This window comes from Salmo salar, chromosome 09 (assembly GCF_965601325.2).
Source record: "Salmo salar chromosome 09, fSalSal1, whole genome shotgun sequence".
Classification (NCBI taxonomy): domain Eukaryota; kingdom Metazoa; phylum Chordata; class Actinopteri; order Salmoniformes; family Salmonidae; genus Salmo; species Salmo salar.
Window position 1 is genome coordinate 155,890,602 of NC_138299.1, and position 27,327 is coordinate 155,917,928.

A 27,327-nucleotide genomic window follows, 5' to 3' on the forward strand; every position below is an offset into this window, starting at 1 on the left:
GATTTTTTGCCCGTATCGTGCAGCCCTTGATGATAATGCAGAAAACTATTTTGGGATTTAACAGTATTTAACAGCATAAAACAATCAGAATGGAGAGAGAACCATTGAAATCACTTGAATGTATGTGTTACCACCCTAGGGTCACGCAATACTCATAAAGCCAGTTTAAAACTCTCTCTCTCTCTCTAGCTGTTTGTTTCTTTCTCTCTCTCTCTCTCCCTCTCTCTCCCTTATTTCTCTCTCTATATATATATACAGATTGTTGTCTCTCTCTCTATATATATATAATTATATATTGTTCTCTCTCTCTCTCTCTCTCCCTCTCTCTCCCTTATTTCTCTCTCTCTCTAGCTGTTTGTTTCTTTCTTTCTCTCCCTCTCTCTCCCTTATTTCTCTCTCCCTCTCTCCCTTATTTCTCTCTCCCTCTCTCCCTTATTTCTCTCTCCCTCTCTCCCTGATTTCTCTCTATGTATATTGTTCTCTCTCTCTCTCTCTCTCTCTCTCTCTCTCTCTCTCTCTCACTCTCCCTCATTTCTCTCTATGTATATTGTTCTCTCTCTCTCTCTCTCTCCCTCATTTCTCTCTCTCTATGTATATTGTTCTCTCTCCCTCTCTCCCTTATTTCTCTCTCTCTATGTATATTGTTCTCTCTCCCTCTCTCCCTTATTTCTCTCTCTCTATGTATATTGTTCTCGCTCCCTCACTCCCTCTCTCTCTATGTATATTGTTCTCTCTCTCTCTCTCCCTCTCTCTCTATGTATATTGTTCTCTCTCTCTCTCTCTCCCTCTCTCTCTATGTATATTGTTCTCTCTCTCTCTCTCTCTCTCCCTCTCTCTCTATGTATATTGTTCTCTCTCTCTCTCTCTCTCTCTCTCTCCCTCTCTCTATGTATATTGTTATCCCTCTCTCCCTCCCTCCCTCCCTCCCTCCCTCCCTCCCTCCCTCCCTCCCTCCCTCCCTCCCTCCCTCCCTCCCTCCCTCCCTCCCTCCCTCCCTCCCTCCCTCCCTCCCTCCCTCCCTCCCTCCCTCCCTCTCTCTCTATATATATATATATTGTTCTCACACTCTAATTCTCTCTCTATTGTTGTCTCTCTCTCTCTCGCTCCCTCTCTCTCTCTCCCTCTCTATCATTCTCTCTATCATTCTCTCTCTATCATTCTCTTTCTCTCTCTTTTTCTCAAATTCAAATTCAAGCTGCTTCATTGGCATGAAAAACAGTGCATCAATATTGCCAAAGCAACAATGTATACAATATACATTGTAATAAAATAATATAAAATGGTAGTAAATAATAATATAAATAAAGAAAATAATGCAAAAATAACAACAATAAAATGTAACAGACAATAGTAGAAATATAATAAATATAAAAGGCTAAACATGAAAAGTGAAACTAACTGTCATCCTCACCATTACATCAGTACTACAACTACCATCTTCATTACTACTACTCAAATCAAATCACATTTTATTGGTCACATACACGTGATTAGCAGATGTTATTGCGGGTGTCGAGAAATGCTTGTGCTTCTAGCTCCGACAGTGCACTAATATGGGGCGGCAGGTAGCCTAGTGGTTAGAGCATTGGGCCAGTAACCGAAAGGTTGCTAGATCGAATCCCTGAGCTGACAAGGTAAAAAAATCTGTCATTCTGCCCCTGAACAAGGCAGTTAACCCACTGGTCCTAGACTGTCATTGTAAATAAGAATGTGCCTAATTAAATAAAGGTTAAATAAATAAACAATTCTAATGAGTAATATCTAACAAATTACACAACCCAACACACACATCTAAGTAGGAATGAATTAAGACTATATATATATATGGACAAGCAATGTCAGAGTGGAATGGACTAAGATACAGTAGAATGGTATAGAAAAAAAACAGTATATGAGATGAGTAATGCCAGATATGTAAACATTAGTAAAGTTCCATTCCTAGTCTATGTCTATGCCTATAGGCAGCAGCCTCTAATGTGCTAATGATGGCTGTTTAACAGTCTGATGGCCTTGAGATAGAAGCTGTTTTTCAGTCTCTCGGTCCCAGCTTTGCACTCGCCTTTTGGATGATAGCGGGGTGAACAGGCAGTGGCTCGGGTGGTTGATGTCCTTGATGATCTTTTTGGCCTTCCTGTGACATCGGGGGCTGTAGGTGTCCTGGAGGGCGGGTAGTTTGCCCCCGGTAATGCATTGGACAGACCGCACCACCCTCTATTTATTTAACCTTTATTTAATTAGGCACATTCTTATTTACAATGACAGTGCAGTTGCCGTACCAGCCCCAACAGCCCAACAGGATGCTTTCAATTGTCCATCTTTAAAAATTTGTGAAGGTTTTAGGTGATAAGTTAACTTTCTTTAGCCTCCTGAGGTTGAAGAGGCTCTGTTGCGCCTTCTTCACCACACTGTCTGTGTGGGTGGACCATTTCAGTTAGTCAGTGATGTTTTGAACTTGAAGCTTTCCACCTTCTCCACTGCGGTCTCATCGATGTAGATAGGGGGGTGCACCCTCTGCTGTTTCCTGAAGTCTACGATCAACTCCTTTGTTTTGTTGACGTTGACGTTGTTTTCCAGGCACCACACTCCTACCTCCTCCCTGTAGGCTGTCCCATCATCATTGGTAATCAAGCCTACCACTGTTGTGTCGTCTGCAAACTTGATGATGATTGAGTTGGAGGCGTGCCTGGCCACGCAGTCATGGGTGAACAGGGAGTACAGGAGGGGGCTGAGCACGCACCCTTGTGGGGCCCCAGTGTTGAGGATCAGCGGAGTGGAGGTGATATTTCCTACCTTCACCACCAGGGGGCGGCCCGTCAGGAAGTTCAGGACCCAGTTGCACAGGGCGGGGTTCAGACCCAGTACCTCGAGCTTAATGATGAGCTTGGAGGGCACAATGGTGTTGAATGCTGATCTATATTCAATAAACAACATTCTTACATAGGTATTCCTCTTGTCCAGATGGGATAGGGCAGTGTGCAGAGTGATGGCGATTGCATCATCTGTGGATCTATTGGGACGGTACGCAAATTGAAGTGGGTCTAGGGTGGCAGGTAAGGTAGAGGTGATATGATATATATCCAACTAGTCTCTTAAAGCACTTTAAGATGACAGAGGTGAGTGCTTTGGGGCAATAGTCATTAAGTTCAGTTACCTTTGCCTTCTTGGGTACAGGAACAATGGTGGCCATCTTGAAGCATGTGGGGACAGCAGACAGGGATAGGGAGAGATTTAATATGCCCGTAAACACACCAGCCAGCTGGCCTGCGCATGTTCTGAGGACGCGGCTAGGGATGCCGTCTGGACCGGCAGCCTTGCGAAATGTTTTGCTCACGTCGGCCACGGAGAAGGAGAGCCCACAGTCCATGTTAGCGGGCCGCGTCGGCGGTACTGTGTTATCCTCAAAGCGTGCGAAGAATGTGTTTAGCCTGTCCAGAAGCAAGACGTCGGTCTCAGAGACGTGGCTGGTTTTCCCTTTGTAGTCTGTGATGGTCTGTAGTCCCTGCCACAAACGCCTTGTGTCAGAGCCGTTGAATTGCGACTCCACTATATCTCTATACTGACATTTAGCTTGTTTGATTGCCTTGCGGAGTGAATAACTACACTGTTTATATTCTGCCATATTACCAGTCACCTTGCCATTGTTAAATGCAGTGGTTCGCACTTTCAATTTCATGCGAATGCTACCACTTAGCCACGGTTTCTGATTAGCGTAGGTTTTGCAACGCCAGGGTTGTGGGTTCGATTCCCACGGGGGGACCAGTATTTTTAAAAAAAAGTAAAAATCTCATGAAATGTATGCACAAAACATTTCGCAAGGCTGCCGGTCCAGACGGCATCCCTAGAACATGCGCAGGCCAGCTGGCTGGTGTGTTTACGGGCATATTAAATCTCTCCCTATCCCTGTCTGCTGTCCCCACATGCTTCAAGATGGCCACCATTGTTCCTGTACCCAAGAAGGGTAAGTCGCTCTGGATAAGAGCGTCTGCTAAATGACTAAAATGTAAATGTAAATGTGTTTTAATAATCACAGTTGGTACTACATCTCCTATACACTACCTTACTACTACCACCACCATCATTAAACTGCCATCATTATCATCACCCCTACTACCCATACCACTACTGTTTGGAATAATAATCACAATAATAATAACAGTAATAACAATAATGGTAATAATAAGTAAGAAACTGCTTACTATGCAGATGAACAGTGTCCCTCAGGCTATGGCAGGCAAATACATATTTGGTGTTGCTCCTTCGCCCATGAGTATTATTTTTTCCTCTGGTTTAATAAGTTAACATTTGGAATAAATGTGGTAATTTCTGTGAATAATGAATCTCTTGGTGAGGAATATTTCTCAGAGTAGAGGAGAAAGTGGATCTCTGTCTCTACCTCCCATGTCGTGCAGTGACCACATACACGCTCCTCTTTGGGTAGCCATGTCTATTTTATATCTGGCGGTTTCTATTGCCAATTGGTGGTCACTCAGCCTGTACTTGGTAAAGATCTGTCTCTGCTTCGTATCTCTGACAGAGTAGAGATAATCAGCCAATTCATATTCTCTGTTTAGGGCCAGATAGCAATTTAGTCGGCTTTGGGATTTTGTTTTTTGATTGGTTCATGATTATGTTTATTTGAATTCTTTCCTTTGAAGCAGTACTGGTGTCAGCTTGGTTGGTTAGGTCCAACACCAGCTGACTGAGAGGGCTCGTTTCTGGGCTCAGCTCTTGGGTTTGAAGTGCTTTGAATTGGAGACTTGAATTTGGACTTGAATTTAGATGTAGCCAAAATGTTATGATCTTTTATGTATTTTCATTACCACTAGAAAGCAGCCCAGTACTGCCCTACATGCATTTGTTGGTGTATTTCTTTGGACTTGTCACATTTTCAGACAGACTTTTCCATGTAGGGCTTCAATTGGATGTTTGTCCCACATTTTATTGTCCAGTTTATTGAGTGCCCCCCCCCAAACCTCAGTTCCATAAAGAGCTATTGGTAGGATTACACTGTCAAATATTTTGGTCCAAATTGTAATTGGGGCTGCATAATGATCCAACATGTCTGTGGAGAATTTTGAAGAATAGTCCTTCATGCCAAAGAGAATCAAAAGCTTTTTTAAAGTCCATAAAACAAGCGGTGGACGTGTTTATTAATTAGTGTTTGTAAGGTGTATATATGATCAGTAGGGAGAAAGACAATTTTACATTTAGGTTTGAATTCTTGAATTCAGAATGCTACAGAAAGCCTTTCCCAATTTGCTGTTTACACAAATTCCCCTGTAACTATTGGGGTCTGATTTGTCTCAACTTTTGCGGATCTCTCTCTCTCTCTCTCTCAAGCTGTTTCTCTCTATCCCTTTTCTCTATCTCTCTCGCACTACGCTGTCTGGAAGGAGTAAGGAGAAGGAGTGACGCTGGAGCTGGAGCAGAATTGTCCATCACACAATGGTGCTATAGAGAGAACAAAACAAGTGGGAGAGGAGGGAGGTGGAGTAGTGAAGGGAGAGAGGGAAGGAGGAAGAGGGGAGGGAGGTGGAGTAGTGAAGGGAGAGAGGGAAGGAGGAAGAGAGGAGGGAGGTGGAGTAGTGAAGGGAGAGAGGGAAGGAGGAAGAGAGGAGGGAGGTGGAGTAGTGAAGGGAGAGAGGGAAGGAGGAGGAGAGAAGGGAGGTGGAGGAGTGAAGGGAGAGAGGGAAGGAGGAGGAGAGGAGGGAAGTGGAGGAGTGAAGAAAGAGAGAGGGAAGGAGGAGGAGAGGAGGGAGGTGGAGGAGTGAAGGGAGAGAGAGGGAAGGAGGAGGAGAGGAGGGAGGTGGAGGAGTGAAGGGGAGAGAAGGGAGGAGTTGGAGAGGGAGATAGGATAGAGGTATAGGACAAGGAGAGAGAAAGGAGCTTCCAGATGGGTAGATAGGCTCACATCAACACCATTATCCCAGAAACCCTAAACCCACTCCAATTTGCATACCGCACCAACAGATCCACAGATGATGCAATCTATATTGCACTCCATGTAGCCTTCCCTGTAGCTCAGTTGGTAGAGCATGGTGTTTGCAACACCAGGGTTGTGGGTTCGATTCCCACGGGGGGCCAGCACAGAAAAAAAAAAAAAAAAATGTATGAAATGTATGCATTCACTACTGTAAGTCGCTCTGGATAAGAGCGTCTGCTAAATGACTAAAATGTAAAATGTACCGGTAGCCCCTGTATATAGCCTCCACATTGACTCTGTACCGGTACCCCCTGTATATAGCCTCCACATTGACTCTGTACCGGTACCCCCTGTATATAGCCACCACATAGACTCTCTACTGGTAGCCCCTGTTAATAGCCTCCACATAGACCCTCTACCGGTAGCCCCTGTACATAGCCTCCACATAGACTCTCTACCGGTAGCCCCTGTATATAGCCTCCACATTGACTCTGTACCGGTACCCCCTGTATATAGCCACCACATAGACTCTCTACTGGTAGCCCCTGTTAATAGCCTCCACATAGACCCTCTACCGGTAGCCCCTGTACATAGCCTCCACATAGACTCTCTACCGGTAGCCCCTGTATATAGCCTCCACATTGACTCTGTACCGGTACCCCCTGTATATAGCCTCCACATTGACTCTGTACCGGTACCCCCTGTATATAGCCTCCACATAGACTCTGTACCGGTACCCCCTGTATATAGCCTCCACATTGACTCTCTACCGGTAGCCCCTGTATATAGCCTCCACATAGACTCTCTACCGGTAGCCCTTGTATATAGACTCCACATAGACTCTCTACCGGTAGCCCCTGTTAATAGCCTCCACATAGACTCTCTACCGGTAGCCCCGGTTAATAGCTCCAAAATGTTATTTCCTGCTGCTCTTTAATTATTTGTTATACTTTATTTTTTAGTGATTTTCTTAAAACTGCATTGTTGGATAAGAGCTTCTAGGTAAACATTCCACTTTAAGGTTGTATTCGGTGCATGTGACTAACACAACTTCATTTGATTTGATTTGATAAGGGAATGATAAATAGAAAGATTGGAAAAGAAAAATGAAAGAATGTGGCAGAAAGAGAGGGAGGAGGAGAAAGAAATTTAAAAAACTATATTTTAGAATAATTTTCTATCGGGAGCCCTGGGTCAGAATGTACTTGGCAAAGAAACACAAGCACTATCCCGACCTGAGAGGCTGAGAACTTTACAACTACATTGTCTCTTTCACCACAGAAAGAGACTGATCTACAGTATATGCATTAATCTCTCTTTCTGCTGTTTTCACACACTCTCACTCTGAACAGATCTTTTGCAATATTTGGCAATTACAAAAGAACAAGACTTCGTATTTGTTTATTTAGATGTGTCAAGATGTGAATGGCTTCATTGTATTTGTACATGTGTGAGAATGAGTTCCACGGGAGTGAACTGAGGGAACAGCACTTAGAACATGACTTTATTAATCAATACAGTTCACAGGGGAGAGACGGGTGAGACAGGGTGAGACAGGGTGATAAAGGGTGAGACGGGGTGGAGACGGGGTAGGATAGGGTGAGACAAGGTGGTAAAAGGTGAGACGGGGTGAGATGGGGTGAGACAGGGTGAGACGGGGTGAGATGGGGTGAGACAAGGTGATAAAGAGTGAGACAGGGTGATAAAGTGTGAGACGGGGTGAGATGGGGTGAGACAGGGTGATAAAGGGTGATAAAGGGTGAGACGGGGTGGGACGGAGTGAGACAATGTGATAAAGAGTGAGACAGGGTGATAAAGTGTGAGACGGGGTGAGATGGGGTGAGACAGGGTGATAAAGGGTGATAAAGGGTGATTAAGGGTGAGACGGGGTGGGACGGAGTGAGACAATGTGATAAAGGGTGAGACGGGGTGAGATGGGGTGGGACAGGGTGATAAAGGGTGATAAAGGGTGATAAAGGGTGAGACGGGGTGGGACGGAGTGAGACAATGTGATAAAGGGTGAGACGGGGTGAGATGGGGTGAGACAGGATAGACAGGACCTTAGAACCTGACTATTAAAAATGTTCTTCAGTCCATACAGTGAAGGCCTGATAGATCTACTCACTAGAGCCCTGCATGGGCATCAATTTTAAGCCTGAGCTCTACCCATGCACGTGATGTTCAGACCCTACCCTTCCCAGGCCCGATTGCTTCTGGCAAATTTAAGGCCCAAAACCCAACATCAGAAATAACTTCCTCCGTTAATAAATCTATTAACTGTTCCTCTCAGTCTGTCACTCACTCCCTGCAAGCAGCACACTCTGCATGCACTCTGCTCATGGCTGCTCTGAGTCTGTGAGTATCCATAGCAACGGCTCTGCTTGGGCTGCTCTGCTCGATGACGAGACATGAGAAAGCAGTTAGCTGTTAGCTACTTTTCATCACTCTAATCCCTGACAAAAGTCAAGGAACATTATTATTTTTTGTGAATTAATGTCTCCTGGTGTTAGTCAGATATGAATGTACTGCACACCAGAGCACGAGCAAAGGGCTCAGCTTAAAAATGTTAGCGATCAATTTAGTCATACCAGAGCCCTGCCTGCAACCTAGATATTTATGAAGAAACAGGCCCTACCTGTACCCTAGTTATTGATGAAGAAACAGGCCCTACCTGTACCCTAGTTATTGATGAAGAAACAGGCCCTACCTGTACCCTAGTTATTGATGAAGAAACAGGCCCTACCTGTACCCTAGTTATTGATGAGGAAACAGGCCCTACCTGTACCATAGTTATTGATGAAGAAACAGGCCCTACCTGTACCCTAGTTATTGATGAAGAAACAGGCCCTACCTGTACCATAGTTATTGATGAAGAAACATGCCCTACCTGTACCCTAGTTATTGATGAAGAAACAGGCCCTACCTGTACCCTAGTTATTGATGAAGAAACAGGCCCTACCTGTACCATAGTTATTGATGAAGAAACATGCCCTACCTGTACCCTAGTTATTGATGAAGAAACAGGCCCTACCTGTACCCTAGTTATTGATGAAGAAACAGGCCCTACCTGTACCCTAGTTATTTATGAAGAAACAGGCCCTACCTGTACCCTAGTTATTGATGAAGAAACAGGCCCTACCTGTACCCTAGTTATTGATGAAGAAACAGGCCCTACCTGTACACTAGTTATTGATGAAGAAACAGGCCCTACCTGTACACTAGTTATTGATGAAGAAACAGGCCCTACCTGTACACTAGTTATTGATGAAGAAACAGGCCCTACCTGTACCCTAGTTATTGATGAAGAAACAGGCCCTACCTGTACCCTAGTTATTGATGAAGAAACAGGCCCTACCTGTACCCTAGTTATTGATGAAGAAACAGGCCCTACCTGTACCCTAGTTATTGATGAAGAAACAGGCCCTACCTGTACCCTAGTTATTGATGAGGAAACAGGCCCTACCTGTACCCTAGTTATTGATGAAGAAACAGGCCCTACCTGTTCCCTAGTTATTGATGAAGAAACAGGCCCTACCTGTACCCTAGTTATTGATGAAGAAACAGGCCCTACCTGTACCCTAGTTATTGATGAAGAAACAGGCCCTACCTGTACCCTAGTTATTGATGAGGAAACAGGCCCTACCTGTACCATAGTTATTGATGAAGAAACAGGCCCTACCTGTACCCTAGTTATTGATGAAGAAACAGGCCCTACCTGTACCATAGTTATTGATGAAGAAACATGCCCTACCTGTACCCTAGTTATTGATGAAGAAACAGGCCCTACCTGTACCCTAGTTATTGATGAAGAAACAGGCCCTACCTGTACCATAGTTATTGATGAAGAAACATGCCCTACCTGTACCCTAGTTATTGATGAAGAAACAGGCCCTACCTGTACCCTAGTTATTGATGAAGAAACAGGCCCTACCTGTACCCTAGTTATTTATGAAGAAACAGGCCCTACCTGTACCCTAGTTATTGATGAAGAAACAGGCCCTACCTGTACCCTAGTTATTGATGAAGAAACAGGCCCTACCTGTACACTAGTTATTGATGAAGAAACAGGCCCTACCTGTACACTAGTTATTGATGAAGAAACAGGCCCTACCTGTACACTAGTTATTGATGAAGAAACAGGCCCTACCTGTACCCTAGTTATTGATGAAGAAACAGGCCCTACCTGTACCCTAGTTATTGATGAAGAAACAGGCCCTACCTGTACCCTAGTTATTGATGAAGAAACAGGCCCTACCTGTACCCTAGTTATTGATGAAGAAACAGGCCCTACCTGTACCCTAGTTATTGATGAAGAAACAGGCCCTACCTGTACCCTAGTTATTGATGAAGAAACAGGCCCTACCTGTACCCTAGTTATTGATGAGGAAACAGGCCCTACCTGTACCATAGTTATTGATGAAGAAACAGGCCCTACCTGTTCCCTAGTTATTGATGAAGAAACAGGCCCTACCTGTACCCTAGTTATTGATGAAGAAACAGGCCCTACCTGTACCCTAGTTATTGATGAAGAAACAGGCCCTACCTGTACCCTAGTTATTGATGAAGAAACAGGCCCTACCTGTACCCTAGTTATTTATGAAGAAACAGGCCCTACCTGTACCCTAGTTATTGATGAAGAAACAGGCCCTACCTGTACCCTAGTTATTGATGAAGAAACAGGCCCTACCTGTACCATAGTTATTGATGAAGAAACATGCCCTACCTGTACCCTAGTTATTGATGAAGAAACAGGCCCTACCTGTACACTAGTTATTGATGAAGAAACAGGCCCTACCTGTACCCTAGTTATTGATGAAGAAACAGGCCCTACCTGTACCCTAGTTATTGATGAAGAAACAGGCCCTACCTGTACCCTAGTTATTGATGAAGAAACAGGCCCTACCTGTACCCTAGTTATTTATGAAGAAACAGGCCCTACCTGTACCCTAGTTATTGATGAAGAAACAGGCCCTACCTGTACACTAGTTATTGATGAAGAAACAGGCCCTACCTGTACACTAGTTATTGATGAAGAAACAGGCCCTACCTGTACCCTAGTTATTGATGAAGAAACAGGCCCTACCTGTACCCTAGTTATTGATGAAGAAACAGGCCCTACCTGTACCCTAGTTATTGATGAAGAAACAGGCCCTACCTGTACCCTAGTTATTGATGAAGAAACAGGCCCTACCTGTATCCAAGTTATTGATGAAGAAACAGGCCCTACCTGTACCCTAATTATTGATGTAGAAGCAGGCCCTACCTGTACCCTAATTATTGATGTAGAAGCAGGCCTACCTGTACCCTAGTTATTGATGTAGAAACAGGCCCTACCCGGCCTTAACCTGATGTATAATGTCGGGCCCGTCGGGTAGCCGAGCTCTGCTACTTAACAACAGAATTTCAGCATGCTTTTAGGGTAGGACACTTAACAAGCACAGCACTTACACAAATGACTGTTGATTGGCTGAGAGAAATAGATGATAAAATGATTGTGGGGCTGTCTTGTTAGACTTCAGTGCAGCTTTTGAAATTATCGATCATAGTCTGCTGCTGGAAAAACGTATGTGTTATGGCTTTACACCCCCTGCTATAATGTGGATAAAAAGTTACTTGTCTAACAGAACACAGATGGTGTTCTTTAATGGAAGACTCTCAAATATAATCCAGTTAGAATCAGGAATTACCCAGGGTAGCCGTTTAGGCCCCTCACTTTTTTCAATTTTTACTAACGACATACCACTGACTTTGAGTAAAGCCAGTGTGTCTGTATGCAGATGACTCAACACTACACACGTCAGCTACTACAGCGACTGAAATGACTGCAAAACTCAACAAAGAGCTGCAGCTGGTTTCAGAGTGGGTGGCAAGGAATAATTTAGCCCTAAATATTTCTAAAACTAAAAGCATTGTATTTGGAAAAAAACACTCACTAAACCCTAAACCTCAACTAAATCTTCTAATAAATAATGTGTAAATTGAGCAAGTTGAGATGACTAAACTGCGTGGAGTAACCCTAGATCGTAAACTGTCATGGTCGAAACATATTGACGCAGTAGTAGCTAAGATGGGGAGAAGTATGTCTATAATAAAGTGATGCTCTGCCTTAACAACACTATCAACAAGGCAGGTCCTACAGGCCCTAGTTTTGTCGCACCTTGACTACTGTTCCATAAGGTGTATATTTCAATCTAATTTTTCTGCTTATGTCAGTTACTTGATGTGGAATTGAGTTCCATATAGTCATGGCTCTATGTAGTACTGTGTGCCTCCCATAGTCAGTTCTGGACTTGGGGACTGTGAAGAGACCTCTTGTGACTGTGTGCCAGTAGTTTAGACAGACAGCTTGGTGCATTCAACATGTTAATACATCTCATAAATAAAAGTAGTGATGAAGTCAACCTCTCCTCCACTTTCAGCCAGGAGAGATTGACATGCATAGTATTAATATTAGCTCTCTGTGTACATCCAAGGGCCAGCCGTGCTGCCGTGCTGCCAATTGCAATTTTCCTAAGTCCTTTTTTGTGGCACCTGACCACATGACTGGAACAGTAGGGACTGTGAAGCAACACAAACATTGGCACATACACATGCATACACACACACACACACGATAACATACGCACTATACACACATAGGTTTAGTACTGTAGATATGTGGTAGTGGTGGAGTAGGGGCCTGAGGGCACACAGTGTTGTGAAATCAGTGAATGTATTGTAACGTTTTAAAAATTGTATAAACTGCCTTAATTTTGCTGGACCCCAGGAAGAGTAGCTGCTGCTTTGGCAGGAACTAATGGGGATCCATAATAACTACAAAAATACAAATACAAATCAGTGGTGGAAAAAGTGACCCATTGTCATACTTGAGTAAAAGTAAAGATAAGTTGAAGTCGGAAGCTTCCATACACCTTAGCCAAATACATTTAAACTCAGTTTTTCACAATTCCTGACATTAAATCCTAGTAAAAATTCCCTGTCTGAGGTCAGTTAGGATCACCACTTTATTTTTTAGAATGTGAAATGTCAGAATAATAGCAGAGAAAATGATTTCTTTCAGCTTTTATTTCTTTCATCACATTCCCAGTGGGTCAGAAGTTTACATAAACTCAATTAGTATTTGGTAGCGTTCCCTTTAAATTGTTTAACTTGGGTCAAACGTTTTGGGTAGCCTTCCACAAGCTTCCCACAATAAGTTGGGTGAATTCTGGTCAATTCCTCCTGACAGAGCTGGTGTAACTAAGTCAGGTTTGTAGGCCTCCTTGCTTGCACACGCTTTTTCAGTTCTGCCCACACATTTTCTATAGGATTAAGGTCAGGGCTTTGTGATGGCCACTCCAATACCTTGACTTTGTTGTCCTTAATAGGAATTTGAAATTATTTAAAGCATTTACTTTGAATGTTGATTCTTAAGTATATTTTTGTAATTACATGTACTTTTGGTACTTAAGTATATTTAAAACCAAATAATTTTGGACTTTTGCACAAGTAGTATTTTACTGGGGGACTAACACTTTTACTTGACATTTTCTATTAAGATACAGTTGAAGTCGTAAGTTTATGTACACTTAGGTTGGAGTCATTAAAACTCGTTTTTCAAACACTCCACAAATTTCTTGTTAACAAACTATAGTTTTGGCAAGCCGGTTAGGACATCTACTTTGTGCATGACACAAGTAATTTTTCCAACAATTGTTTACAGACAGATTATTTAATTTGTAATTCACTGTATCACAATTCCAGTGGGTCAGAAGTTTCCATACACTAAGTTGACTGTGCCTTTAAACAGCTTGGAAAAATCCAGAAAATTATGTCATGGCTTTAGAAGCTTATGATAGGCTAACATCATTTGAATCAATTGGAGGTGTACCTGTGGATGTATTTCAAGGCCTACCTTCAAACTCAGTGGCTCTTTGCTTGAATGGGAAAATCAAAAGAAATCAGCCAAGACCTCAGAAAAAAAATTGTAGACCTCCACAAGTCTGGTTCATCCTTGAGAGCAATTTCCAAACGCCTGAAGGTACCACGTTCATCTGTACAAACAATAGTTTGTACAGTTTCTTTTGAGAAATGAAGAAGTAGTGCTATTGTTTCCATGTGTCACTCAAATGGACTCAAGTCTTTTGGTGCGTGTAAACAGGAGCGCGCTCCTCGTTGTTTTTCTTCGGTATTGGAAACTGTTTATTCCATCTTAAATTTTATGGATTATTTACATTTTAGGGTACCTGAGGTTGGATTAGAAACGTTGTTTGAAATGTTTGGACCAAGTTTACAGGTAATTTATTAGATACTTTGTAGTCATGTTGGACGAGTTGGAACCGGTGTTTTTCTGAATCAAACGCGCCAAATAAATGGACATTTTGGGGATATAAAGAAAGAATTTATCGAACAAAACGACCATTCATTGTGTCACTGAGACATTTGGGATTGCAAAAAGATGAAGATCTTCAAAGGTAATGCATTTATTATATAGCTATTTATGACTTTCGTGTCACACCTGCCTGGTTGAAAAATGTTTTCATGTTTTTGTATGCGCTGTCCTCAGATAATATTTTTATTCTGTAGTTTGAATTTGGCGCTCTGCAATTTCACCGGATGTTGTCAAATCTATCCCGGTAACGGGATTCGAGCTTAAGGGATCCCTAAGAGCAAACCAGACATATTACCTGAGACACTCTCTGACACTTTCAAACAAAGTATTTGTGTTTAGTGAATCATATCAGAGACAATAGGGATGATCACGCATTCTCTTGGTAAGTACGTGAATTGGACAATTTTTGTGTCCTAAGCATTCGAAACGTATTGAGTACTTTTGGGTGTCAGGGAGAATAAATGGAGTAAAAAGTACAATATTTTCTTTAGGTATGTAGTGGAGTAAAAGTGGAAGTTGTCAAAAATATGATCTGTCTGTCTGTCTGTCTGTCTGTCTGTCTGTCTGTCTGTCTGTCTGTCTGTCTGTCTGTCTGTCTGTCTGTCTGTCTGTCTGTCTGTCTGTCTGTCTGTCTGTCTGTCTGTCTGTCTGTCTGTCTGTCTGTCTAAATCCTGATTCTGCTCTGTTTGTTAGCCTGGCAAAGAAAATCCACTGCTTGCATTAACTGCCTAAATGTTGCTGGAACCCAGGAAGAGTCGCTTCTGCCTTGGCAGTAGCTGATGGGGATCCTTCATAAATACAAACACAAAACAATCAGATTTCAGTTTTTCAGACTATGAGACTAATCAACCAATTGCCCTCCTGACTTATATTGGTTGCTCGGTCCCCAATGGTGAATGTTGATAGACTGACTCACCCTCCATGGGCGTGTTGGTGTCGGGGCGGTTTGCAAAGACCACATCTACGTATTCCAGCTGCAACCTCTGGAGAGAGCCCTTCAGACCTGGACAGAGAGAGGAGGGTAGAGGAGGAAGGGAGAGAGACGAGGGGAGGGGAGGGGAGAGAGACGAGGGGAGGGGAGAGAGACGAGGGGAGGGGAGGGGAGAGAGAGGAGAGGAGGAGGGGAGGAGGGGAGAGGACGAGGGGAGAAGAGAAGAGGGGAGAGGAGATATCAATCAATACAGTTCACAGGGGAGAGACGGGTAAGATGGGGTGAGACAGGTGAGACAGGATGAGATAGGGTGTGTGTGTGTGTGTGTGTGGTGCGTGCGTGCGTGCGTGCGTGCGTGCGTGCGTGCGTGCGTGTGTGTGTGCTGTGTGGCCTTACCTTCAATAATGTGTTTCCTTGAAAGGCCTCTTTCAGTCTCTGCCCTGTGGGCACAGACAGGACGGAAGGTCAACACACTCACTCTGTTTCTCTACTCACTGCTGATAGTCAACCTACACGGCCTTCCTGCTGTGTCCTTCTCAGTGCTTGCCCACTTGTGTGTGTTTCTGTGTGTGTTTCTCTGTGTGTGTTTTATGTACAGTAATTATCTGTGAGTGTTTAGAGTCTGTTCTGTCAACTCCTTTCCTTCTTCTGCTGAAGGATGGAGGAATACATAGTGATGAAGGATGGAGGAATACATAGTGATGAAGGATGGAGGAATACATAGTGATGAAGGATGGAGGAATACATAGTGATGAAGGATGGAGGAATACATAGTGATGAAGGATGAGGGATACATAGTGATGAAGGATGGAGGAATACATAGTGATGAAGGATGGAGGAATACATAGTGATGAAGGACGGAGGAATACATAGTGATGAAGGATGGAGGGATACATAGTGATGAAGGATGGAGGAATACATAGTGATGAAGGATGGAGGAATACATAGTGATGAAGGATGGAGGGATACATAGTGATGAAGGATGGAGGAATACATAGTGATGAAGGATGGAGGAATACATAGTGATGAAGGATGGAGGAATACATAGTGATGAAGGATGGAGGAATACATAGTGATGAAGGATGGAGGAATACATAGTGATGAAGGATGGAGGAATACATAGTGATGAAGGATGAGGGATACATAGTGATGAAGGATGGAGGGATACATAGTGATGAAGGATGGAGGAATACATAGTGATGAAGGATGGAGGAATACATTGTGATGAAGGATGGAGGAATACATAGTGATGAAGGATGGAGGAATACATAGTGATGAAGGATGGAGGGATACATAGTGATGAAGGATGAGGGATACATAGTGATGAAGGATGGAGGAATACATAGTGATGAAGGATGGAGGGATACATAGTGATGAAGGATGGAGGAATACATAGTGATGAAGGATGGAGGAATACATAGTGATGAAGGACGGAGGAATACATAGTGATGAAGGATGGAGGAATACATAGTGATGAAGGATGGAGGAATACATAGTGATGAAGGATGAGGGATACATAGTGATGAAGGATGGAGGGATACATAGTGATGAAGGATGGAGGAATACATAGTGATGAAGGATGAAGGAATACATAGTGATGAAGGATGGAGGGATACATAGTGATGAAGGATGGAGGAATACATAGTGATGAAGGATGGAGGAATACATTGTGATGAAGGATGGAGGGATACATAGTGATGAAGGATGGAGGAATACATTGTGATGAAGGATGGAGGAATACATAGTGATGAAGGATGGAGGGATACATAGTGATGAAGGATGGAGGAACACATAGTGATGAAGGATGGAGGAATACATAGTGATGAAGGATGGAGGAATACATTGTGATGACGGATGACTGAGGAAACGTTGACGGAGGGAAGAAATAACCTACGCCTTGACCTTCATCACTACTCTCAGCTGGATGACTGCCACTGCATGTACCATGTATCTATACTGCATGTATCTAAAACCTCTGCAGTGTGTGTGTGTGTGTGTGTGTGTGTGTGTGTGTGGTATCAGACAATGTCCCCCAGTCAGCAGAACAGGAGCGTATGACAGGATGTTAACATTAAAGAGGTACAGAAGCAGAGAAAGAAAAGTCTTGTAGGTGTTTGTGTAAAGAGCTGAGCTCTGCAGTATTTGAAACATAGTTAAGACTTTATGAACAGGCACTTACTTTCCTCCCCAGTATAGTTTGGTAGTGATGACCAGACTTGATCGTCTAGAGAGAGAGGAAGAGGGATAGAGAGGAGAGAGAGAGAGAGAGAGAGAGAGAGAGAGAGAGAGAGAGAGAGAGAGAGAGAGAGAGAGAGAGAGAGAGGAGAGAGAGAGAGAGAGAGAGAGAGAGAAAGGGAGAGGGGAGAAAGAGAGAGAGAGAGAGAGAGAGAGAGAGAGAAAGAGAGGGAGTGAAAGAGAGGAAGAGACAGAAAGGAAGAGGAAGAGAAGGAGGGAGAGGAGGAGAGAAAGAAAAAGAGAGAAAGAGAGAGAAAGAGAGAGAAAGACAGAGGAGAGAGAGATGAGAGAGAGAGAGAAAAAGAGAGAGATGAAGAGGGAGGGAGAGAATTAGAGAGAAACGACAGTTGTCAATAGAGCGATAACAGTTATCAATAGAGAGATGACAGTTATCAATAGAGAGAAATATCAGTTATCAATAGAGAGATAACAGTTATCAATATAGAGATGACAGTTATCAATATAGAGATGACAGTTATCAATAGAGAGATAAGAGTTATCAATATAGAGATGACAGGTATCAATATAGAGATGACAGTGTAACGGCTGTCTACGGAAGAAGTGGACCAAAATGCGGCGGAGTTAGGGTTCGTCATTTTTAATGTTACGAACACTATGCAATTAACAAAACAACAAAACTGACAGCCAACACAGTCCTGTCAGGTGCAACAACAGTGACAAGCACACAAGCCGTCACACAAGAAACAATCATTAATCCCGCACGAACAGGAGCGGGCCAGCTAAACTAAATAGCCCCTCTAATGGCTAATTGACCACAGGTGTCACAAAATAAAAAAAGGGAAAAGCAAAAGGGAATCGGTGGCAGCTAATAGGCCGGTGACGACGACCGCCGAGCGCCACCCGAGCAGGAGGGGGCGCCACCGTCGGTGGGAATCGTGACAGACAGTTATCAATAGAGAGATAAGAGTTATCAATAGAAAGATAACAGTTATCAATATAGAGATGACAGTTATCAATATAGAGATGACAGTTATCAATAGAGAGATAAGAGTTATCAATAGAAAGATAACAGTTATCAATATAGAGATGACAGGTATCAAAGTGATTCAGAAGGCTATTGTGTTTATCTAACTACATCATCTGACCATCTCTCCCTCCCTTTCCCATCATTATGTCCATGTAGATTAGTGTAAATGAGTTGTGGTCTATGAGTGAAACTCCTGCTGTCCTACATTCTGTACTGCCAGACAGGAATGACTATTTACCAGTTCTGTTACGTAATGACAAAGGGAGGGAACCAACTGCAATGACAGAACATTGTGACATAACAGCTAGGTCACATCAACAAGACAAGGAGATACAGAGAGACATAACTATATGTATAACACACACACACACATACATACATACATACATACATACATACATACATACATACATACATACATACATACATACATACATACATACATACATACATACATACATACATACATACATACATACATACATACACACACACACACACACACACACACACACACACACACACACACACACACACACACACACACACACACACACACACACACACACACACACACACACACACACACACACACACACACACACACACACACACACACACACACACAGAACTATCCGCACAAACAAATAGATAAACGCAACATGCAACAATTTTACTGAGTTACAGTTCATGTAAGGAAATAACTCAATTGAAATAAATTAATTAGGCCCTAATCTATGGATTTCACATGACTGGGAACACAGATATGTATCTGTTGGTCACAGATACCTTTAAAAAAAAATGTAGTCAGTATCTGGTCTCATGCAGAGCGACACATCACCTTCGCATAGAGTTGATTCAGGCTACTGATTGCGGCCTGTGGAATGGCTGTGTGAAGTTGCTGGATATTGGCGGGAACTGGAACACACTGTCGTACACGTCGATCCAGATCATCCCAAACATGCTCAATGGGTGACATGTCTGGTGAGTATGCAGGGACATTTTCAGCTCCCAGGAATTGTGTACAGATTCTTGCGACATGGGGCCGTGCATTATCATGCTGAAACATGAGGTGATGGCGGCGGATGAATGGCACGACAATGGGCCTCAGGATCTCGTCACGGTATCTCTCTGCATTAAAATTGGCATCAATAAAATGCAATTGTGTTCATTGTCCATAGCTTATGCCTGCCCATACCATAACCCCACCGCCACTATGGGGCACTCTGTAGACACCGTTGACATCAGCAAATCGCTCGCCAACATGGCACCATACATGCTGTATGCCATCTGTTTGTTTGAAACTGGGATTCATCCGTGAAGAGCACACTTCTCCACCGTGCCACCGGCTATGGAAGATGAGCATTTCCCTTCAGAAGTCGGTTACGACGCCGATCTGCAGTCAGGTCAAGACCCTGGTGAGGACAACGAGCACGCAGATGAGCTTCCCTGAGACGGTTTCTGACAGTTTGTGCAGAAATTCTTCGGTTGTGCAAACCCACAGTTTCATCAGTTGACCGGGTGGCTGGTCTCAGACGATCCCGCAGGTGAAGAAGCCGGATATGGAGGTCCTGGGCTGGTGTGGTTACACGTGGTTTGCGATAGTGAGGCCAGTTCGACATATTGCCAAATTCTCTAAAACGACATTGGAGGCGGCTTATGATAGAAAAATGAACATTCAACTCTATGGCACCAGTTCTGGTGGACATTCCTGCTGTCAGCATGCCAATTTCACACTCGCTCACAACATGAGACATCTGTTGCATTTTGTTGAGTGACAAAACTACACATTTTAAAGAGGCCTTTTATTATCCCCAGCACAAGGTGCACCTCTGTAATGATTATGCTGTGTAATCAGCTTCTTGATATGCCACACCTGTCAGGTGGATGGATTATCGTGGCAAAGGAGAAATGCTCACTAACAGGGATTTAAACACATTTTTGCACAACATTTTTTGAGAAATAAGCTTTTTGTGCGTATGGAACATTTCTGGGACGTTTTATTTCAGCTCATGAAACACGGGACCAACACTTTACATGTTGCGTTTATATTTTTGTTCAGTGTATATAACACACACACACACACACACACACACACACACACACACACACACACACACACACACACACACACACACACACACACACACACACACACACACACACACACACACACACACACACACACACACACACACACACACAAGCATGAATAGACTGTTGGATATGCCAATTTTCAAAATAGCTAGCAAAGTTTTTTTAATTCATGGGATTCTCTCCATAGGGGGAGTCTGGGCAACCGAAATGTCTGAACTTTTCCAACAGTCTGACTGTGATCATTTGTGCGAAAACCAAATTAAGCGAGACATAAATACTTTTTTTAAAAAATAAGAAAACTGATGATGCAATATGAAAAGAAGTGGTTGGAGGAGATTAATCATAAAACCAAATTTTACAGCCTCATTATGTATTACTGTATATTTTATTATGTTACTTTCTTTTCTTTTTTACTTTAGTTTATTTAGTATTTATTTTCTTAACTTTATTTTCTTAAAACTGCATTGTTGGTTAAAGGGCTTGTAAAAGTAAGCATTTCACCTGTTGTATTCGGCGCATGTGACTAATAAAATTTGATTTGATGATTTGATTTTGTTTGATTAAGGGTGAATTGGTGTGTGAGAGATATATTATGTATAACCTACCTAAAAGCAAGAGATCACTCTGTGCACAGGTAAGATGGGATATTGCCTCTGCTTATTGAAACAGGTCTGTATTGTGGTGAAATGGAAGACGAAAGACTATGTGACTATTGTGACCTCGGAGAAATAGAGAATGAAACTCATTTCATCCTCTATTGCCCTTTCTACCATTATGTGGCTGAGCGATGAGGAGAAACTGAAATGGTTGTTTTTCCATTGTGTATTTCCGTTTGCTGAATTTTTAAATAAAGCCTGGAATAAAAGAAAAAGGCAAATTATAATTAAATAGTAAAAAATATTTTGCTCCAAATATAGCAAAGGGCATGTATGTATATTCTGTAGATTGTGTGTAGGCCTCTACCTGAATCTTCTCTGTGTGCCATACCGGGTTAAAACGCCTTCCGCTTTATTCTTCTGTACGTATTTATTTGTATTCTTTTAATATTTGTTTATGTTGCCATTAATCCCATAAGGGATGGATTGCCGAGTAGCAATTTGACACAAAAATACAATTTAATGAATAAATGAATTCAATCATTCACTCTATACAAACACAAAGAGGTACAGAGGCACACAAACGCACACAGAAAGGCATGGAACAGGCACTTATATACAGACGGAACACTCATACAGGCACTTAGGGGTTAATGGTCTAATGTTAAGGTGTTGGTTCGTGGTCTAATGTTAAGTAGGGGTCAGTGGTCTAATGTTAAGTAGGGGTTAATGGTCTAATGTTAAGTAGGGGTTAATGGTCTAATGTTAAGGTGTTGGTTAGTGGTCTAATGTTAAGTAGGGGTTAATGGTCTAATGTTAAGTAGTGGTTAATGGTCTAATGTTAAGTAGGGGTTAATGGTCTAATGTTAAGTAGTGGTCAGTGGTCTAATGTTAAGTAGTGGTCAGTGGTCTAATGTTAAGTAGTGGTCAGTGGTCTAATGTTAAGTAGGGGTTAATGGTCTAATGTTAAGTAGGGGTCAGTGGTCTAATGTTAAGTAGTGGTCAGTGGTCTGACGTAAAGTAAGGGTCAGTGGTCTAATGTTAAGTAGGGGTTAATGGTCTAATGTTAAGTAGTGGTCAGTGGTCTGACGTAAAGTAAGGGTCAGTGGTCTAATGTTAAGTAGGGGTCAGTGGTCTAATGTTAAGTAGTGGTCAGTGGTCTGACGTAAAGTAAGGGTCAGTGGTCTAATGTTAAGTGAGGGTTTATGGTGTGAGGATCCCTTTTGATGTTCCTGTGGTCTAATTGGGGGGAATGTTTATTATGGGGCACTTTATAGTGGGATAAGATCAGTTACCCCCATTGGGAAACAGACTGCTTATGTAACAGATTTACTGAGAGGAACTGCAGGGGAAGGGAGGAAGTGTGTGAAGGGAGGAAGTGAGTGTGAATCTCTGTTGGAGTCTCTTCATCTTCTCACCCCCCTTTCCTCTTGCCCTGCTGCTTCTCTCTAAACTTCAGTTCTTTGTGTTAGCAACTGTCAACTCCTTCACAGAAAGAGCATGTCAATCAATAATGAAAGTTTGAAGGAAAACCAATTCTTCAAAAGGAGAAAACCTCTATCTCTTCCTGGCCCTACCATGGAACTCTCAGCGGCTTCCAGCCTTCTGGAAGCATCTGCCAGTCAACATGGTTACAGAGACAGGAAGTGCTTAAGTGAATCTGGTTTTGAGGTGGAGTTTAGGAAAACAAAACTGCTGACAAGACACACACACACACACACACACACACACACACACACACACACACACACACACACACACACACACACACACACACACACACACACACACACACACACACACACACACACACACACAGTGGCCTACCTCCAGGACTTCTTTTTGATGATATTACCCAATATGGCTTCAGCTCTGAAAAGCAATGCAAGAAAGTGTCACAACTCCTCTCAGTGGTCAGTATCACATAGCTGACCATTACAGTGAGGTGATATAAAGAGTTTTACTATATCCTGACTCACTTTCCAGCAGCGTACACCTCCGCTGTGTCAAACAGATTGACCCCACTCTCATACGCTATGGTCATCAACTGCTCGGCCACCTGGGAAAACACACAAGGGTCAGAGGTCAAAGATGTCACACACACACATCACACTCAACACTTAACATACACACACAGACACACATTCTCATCGTCATCGTCGTTATCTTCATCAGATGTAGGAACCCCTGGTTAATCCCATCTATCTAACATCATAATGCTGTTTGGTTGGTAGAAACACTATTTATGTCTGGCTCTGCTCCTCCTCTCAGTTCCACTGTCTTCCTTCTCTCTTCCAGGATACTGTAGACAGTGTTTCTTGTCTGCTTCTATAGTTGTCCGTCTCTAGAGAGCTGAGCTGTTCCTCTCTCCAGTGTGTTTGTGTGTCAGTGCAGCAGGCTGAGGCAGCAGTCTTTACCGTGATTCATCCAGACTGCAGATCATACACCATCAGGCTGAATTGTTCCCAGATTAAATTCCCTTTATAGTGCGCTTATTGCAATGAGGCTGTAAGTGAATTTGCTATAATTTCCCACTGCAGCGGTGTGAGAGCAAATGTGTGTGTGTCTCTTTGTGAGACTGGGAGTGTGAGTGTCTATGTGTGAGACTGGGAGTGTGTCTGTGTGTGAGACTGAGAGTGTGTCTGTGTGTGAGACTGAGAGTGTGTGTGTGTGTGAGACTGAGAGTGTGTGTGTGTGTCTGTGTGTGAAGCGTTGCCACTAACAGAGTTCGCTAATCCAATCTCCTCTACCCCGCTGAGGATCTGTCCGTCAACTCTCTTAACATTATCTCTGCGGCTAGAAGTTAGGCAAGGATCCAAACCCTGGTGTGTGAGTGTGTGTGTGTGAGTGTGTGTGTGTGAGTGTGTGTGCATGAGAGCGGACGATCCAACCCGTCGGATGAAAGAGGAGAGAGGGATTAAAAATAAATAAAACAGAGGAATGGAACTGGAACACTGACTGCTCAGAATGGAGCAGGAACACTGGCTGCTCAGAATGGAGCTGGAACACTGGCTGCTCAGAATGGAGCTGGAACACTGGCTGCTCAGAATGGATCTGGAACACTGGCTGCTCAGAATGGAGCTGGAACACTGGCTGCTCAGAATGGAGCTGGAACACTGGCTGCTCAGAATGGATCTGGAACACTGGCTGCTCAGAATGGAGCTGGAACATTGGCTGCTCAGAATGGAGCTGGAACACTGGCCGTTCAGAATGGATCTGGAACACTGGCTGCTCAGAATGGAGCTGGAACACTGGCTGCTCAGAATGGAGCTGGAACACTGGCCGCTCAGAATGGAGCTGGAACACTGGCTGCTCAGAATGCAGCTGGAACACTGGCTGCTCAGAATGGAGCTGGAACACTGGCTGCTCAGAATGGAGCTGGAACACTGGCTGCTCAGAATGCAGCTGGAACACTGGCTGCTCAGAGTGGAGCTGGAACACTGGCTGCTCAGAATGGAGCTGGAACACTGGGTGCTCAGAATGGAGCTGGAACACTGGCCGCTCAGAATGGAGCTGGAACACTGGGTGCTCAGAATGGAGCTGGAACACTGGCCGCTCAGAATGGAGCTGGAACACTGGCTACTCAGAATGGAGCTGGAACACTGGGTGCTCAGAATGGAGCTGGAACACTGGCCGCTCAGAATGGAGCTGGAACACTGGCTGCTCAGAATGACTGGTGACAGAAGTCAGCTAATCTCAAAGTGGTTGTAATAGAGCAGGGACAATATACTGTGAAATTAAACACTGATTGATGGATGACTGACAGAGAGACAGAAAGATAAAGAGAGGAATAGAGAGCTACTTAGAGAGAGGTGAAGAAGGACATGGGGAGAGATATTGTCCTTTTTTAATGTTCCTAAAAACCACCCAAGGTGAAAACTGTGGCATTCAGCACTAGGTCAATGAGCTTATCTATAAAGTGAAATATGACCTTCTCTGGTATAACACAGCAGAGAGAGAGAGAGAGAGGGTTTCACCTTTGTTTATTATCTACTTCACTTGCTTTGGCAATGTCAACATATGTTTCCCATGCCAATAAAGCCCTTAAATTGAATTGAATTGTATTGATAGAGAGGAGGAGAGGAAGAGTGTGATGGAAGAATGAGTTTCAGAGAGAAGAAGAGGCTAATTGAATGAGAGGGAAAGGGAGAAGAGAGCAGTACAGAAACAATGAGACGTAAGGAGAAGAGGAGAGAGAGAAAGTCTAAAAGACGAGGTCATGGTTACTCTGACACGACTTCATAATCACATTCACTCACTGCAATTTAAAAATCCAATTACTGCTAATCTCTACACTGTCACCACATGAACCTCCCTGCTGTCTACTTACTGCAACCCCCAGAGCCAAACACCAGCCCAAATTCACAAGTCACCGTCAAACCACCACCCAAAATTGTCCCCCTGTTACACAATAGGTGCTGTGTGTGTTCATATTGTCCCCCTGTTACAACCCACATGAAAAACTACTATACTGTGGTGTAAATTGTATACTATTCACTGTAGTGTTTTTGTGTTATTATCTTTGGCATATAAGTGGAGGCTTTCTCCTTGAGGAAACCTACTGGAGTAATACTAAAATAGCACATTTTCCATGACCTGTAGATAAAGTAGGGAGGTACAGTGGCTTGTGAAAGCATTCACCCCCCTTGGCATTTTTCCTATTTTGTTGCCTTACAACCTAGAATTAAAACAGATTTTTGTGGGGGTTTGTATCATTTGATTTACACAACACTTTGAAGATGCAAAATATATTTTATTGTGAAACAAACAAAAAATAAGACAAATAAAACTGAAAACTTGAGTGTGCATAACTATTCACCCCCCAAAGTCAATTCTTTGTAAAACCACCTTTTTTCAGCATTTACAGCTGCAACTTTCTTGGGGTATGTCTCTATAAGCTTGGCACATCTAGCTACTGGGATTTTTGTCCATACTTCAACGCAATACTGCTCCAGCTCCTTCAAGTCGGATGGGTTCCACTGGTGTACAGCAATCTTTAAGTCATACCACAGATTCTGGGCCTGGGCCATTCCAAGACATTTAAATGTTTCCCTTTAACCTGTTGGGGCTAGGGGGCAGTATTTGCACGGCCGGATAAAAAACGTACCCGATTTAAACTGGTTACTACTCTTGCCCAGAAACGAGAATATGCAGATTTGGATAGAAAACACTCTAAAGTTTCTAAAACTGTTTGAATGGTGTCTGTGAGTATAACAGAACTCATATGGTAGGCCAAAACCTGAGAAGATTCCATACAGGAAGGGCCCTGTCTGACCATTCGTTCTCCTTCTGTGGCATCTCTATCAAAAATACAGCATCTCTGCTGTAACGTGACATTTTCTAAGGCTTCCATTGGCTCTCAGAAGGCGCCAGAAAGTGGAATGACGTCTCTGCAGTCTCTGGGCGAAAAACAGCAGGACTTTTTGTGAGTGGTCAGGCAGGGAACAATGACACTGGAGATGCGCGTCCACGAGACGACTCCATGTTTTTCTTTCAGTCTTTGAATGAATACAACGTCGCCCGGTTGGAATGTTATCGCTATTTTACGAGAAAAATCGCATAAAAATTTATTTTAAACAGCGTTTGACATGCTTCGAAGTACGGTAATGGAATATTTTGAATTTTTTTTGTCACGAAATGCGCTCACACGTCACCCTTCGGATACTTACCTGAACACACGAACAAAACGAAGCTATTTGAATATAACTATGGATTATTTGGAACCATAATAACATTTGTTGTTGAAGTAGAAGTCCTGGGAGTGCATTCTGACGAAGAACAGCAAAGGTAATCCAATTTTTCTTATAGTAAATCTGAGTTTGGTGAGGGCCAAACTTGGTGGGTGTCAAATTAGCTAGCCGTGATGGCCGGGCTATCTACTCAGAATATTGCAAAATGCGCTTTCGCCGAAAAGCTATTTTAAAATCTGACACCGCGATTGCATAAAGGAGTTCTGTATCTATAATTCTTAAAATAATTGTTATGTATTTTGTCAACGTTAATCGTGAGTAATTTAGTAAATTCACTGGACGTTTGCGGTGGGTATGCTAGTTCTGAACATCACATGCTAATGTAAAAAGCTGGTTTTTGATATAAATATGAACTTGATTGAACAAAACATGCATGTATTGTATAACATAATGTCCTAGGAGTGTCATCTGATGAAGATCATCAAAGGTTAGTGCT

General features: G+C 43.1%; 1 protein-coding gene across 1 annotated transcript in view; it reads right to left on the reverse strand.

The window, feature by feature from the left end:
• kcnab1a (potassium voltage-gated channel subfamily A regulatory beta subunit 1a) overlaps positions 1-27,327 on the reverse strand; it is a 132,983-nt gene that overhangs the window by 17,417 nt on the left and 88,239 nt on the right. The window contains exons 4-8 of the mRNA XM_045724825.2: positions 23,121-23,200; positions 22,969-23,013; positions 17,405-17,449; positions 15,622-15,665; positions 15,211-15,297 (exon numbers count right to left, since the gene is read on the reverse strand). Coding sequence (XP_045580781.1) covers positions 15,211-15,297; positions 15,622-15,665; positions 17,405-17,449; positions 22,969-23,013; positions 23,121-23,200 — 301 coding nt within the window. The remainder of the gene's footprint in view (positions 1-15,210; positions 15,298-15,621; positions 15,666-17,404; positions 17,450-22,968; positions 23,014-23,120; positions 23,201-27,327) is intronic.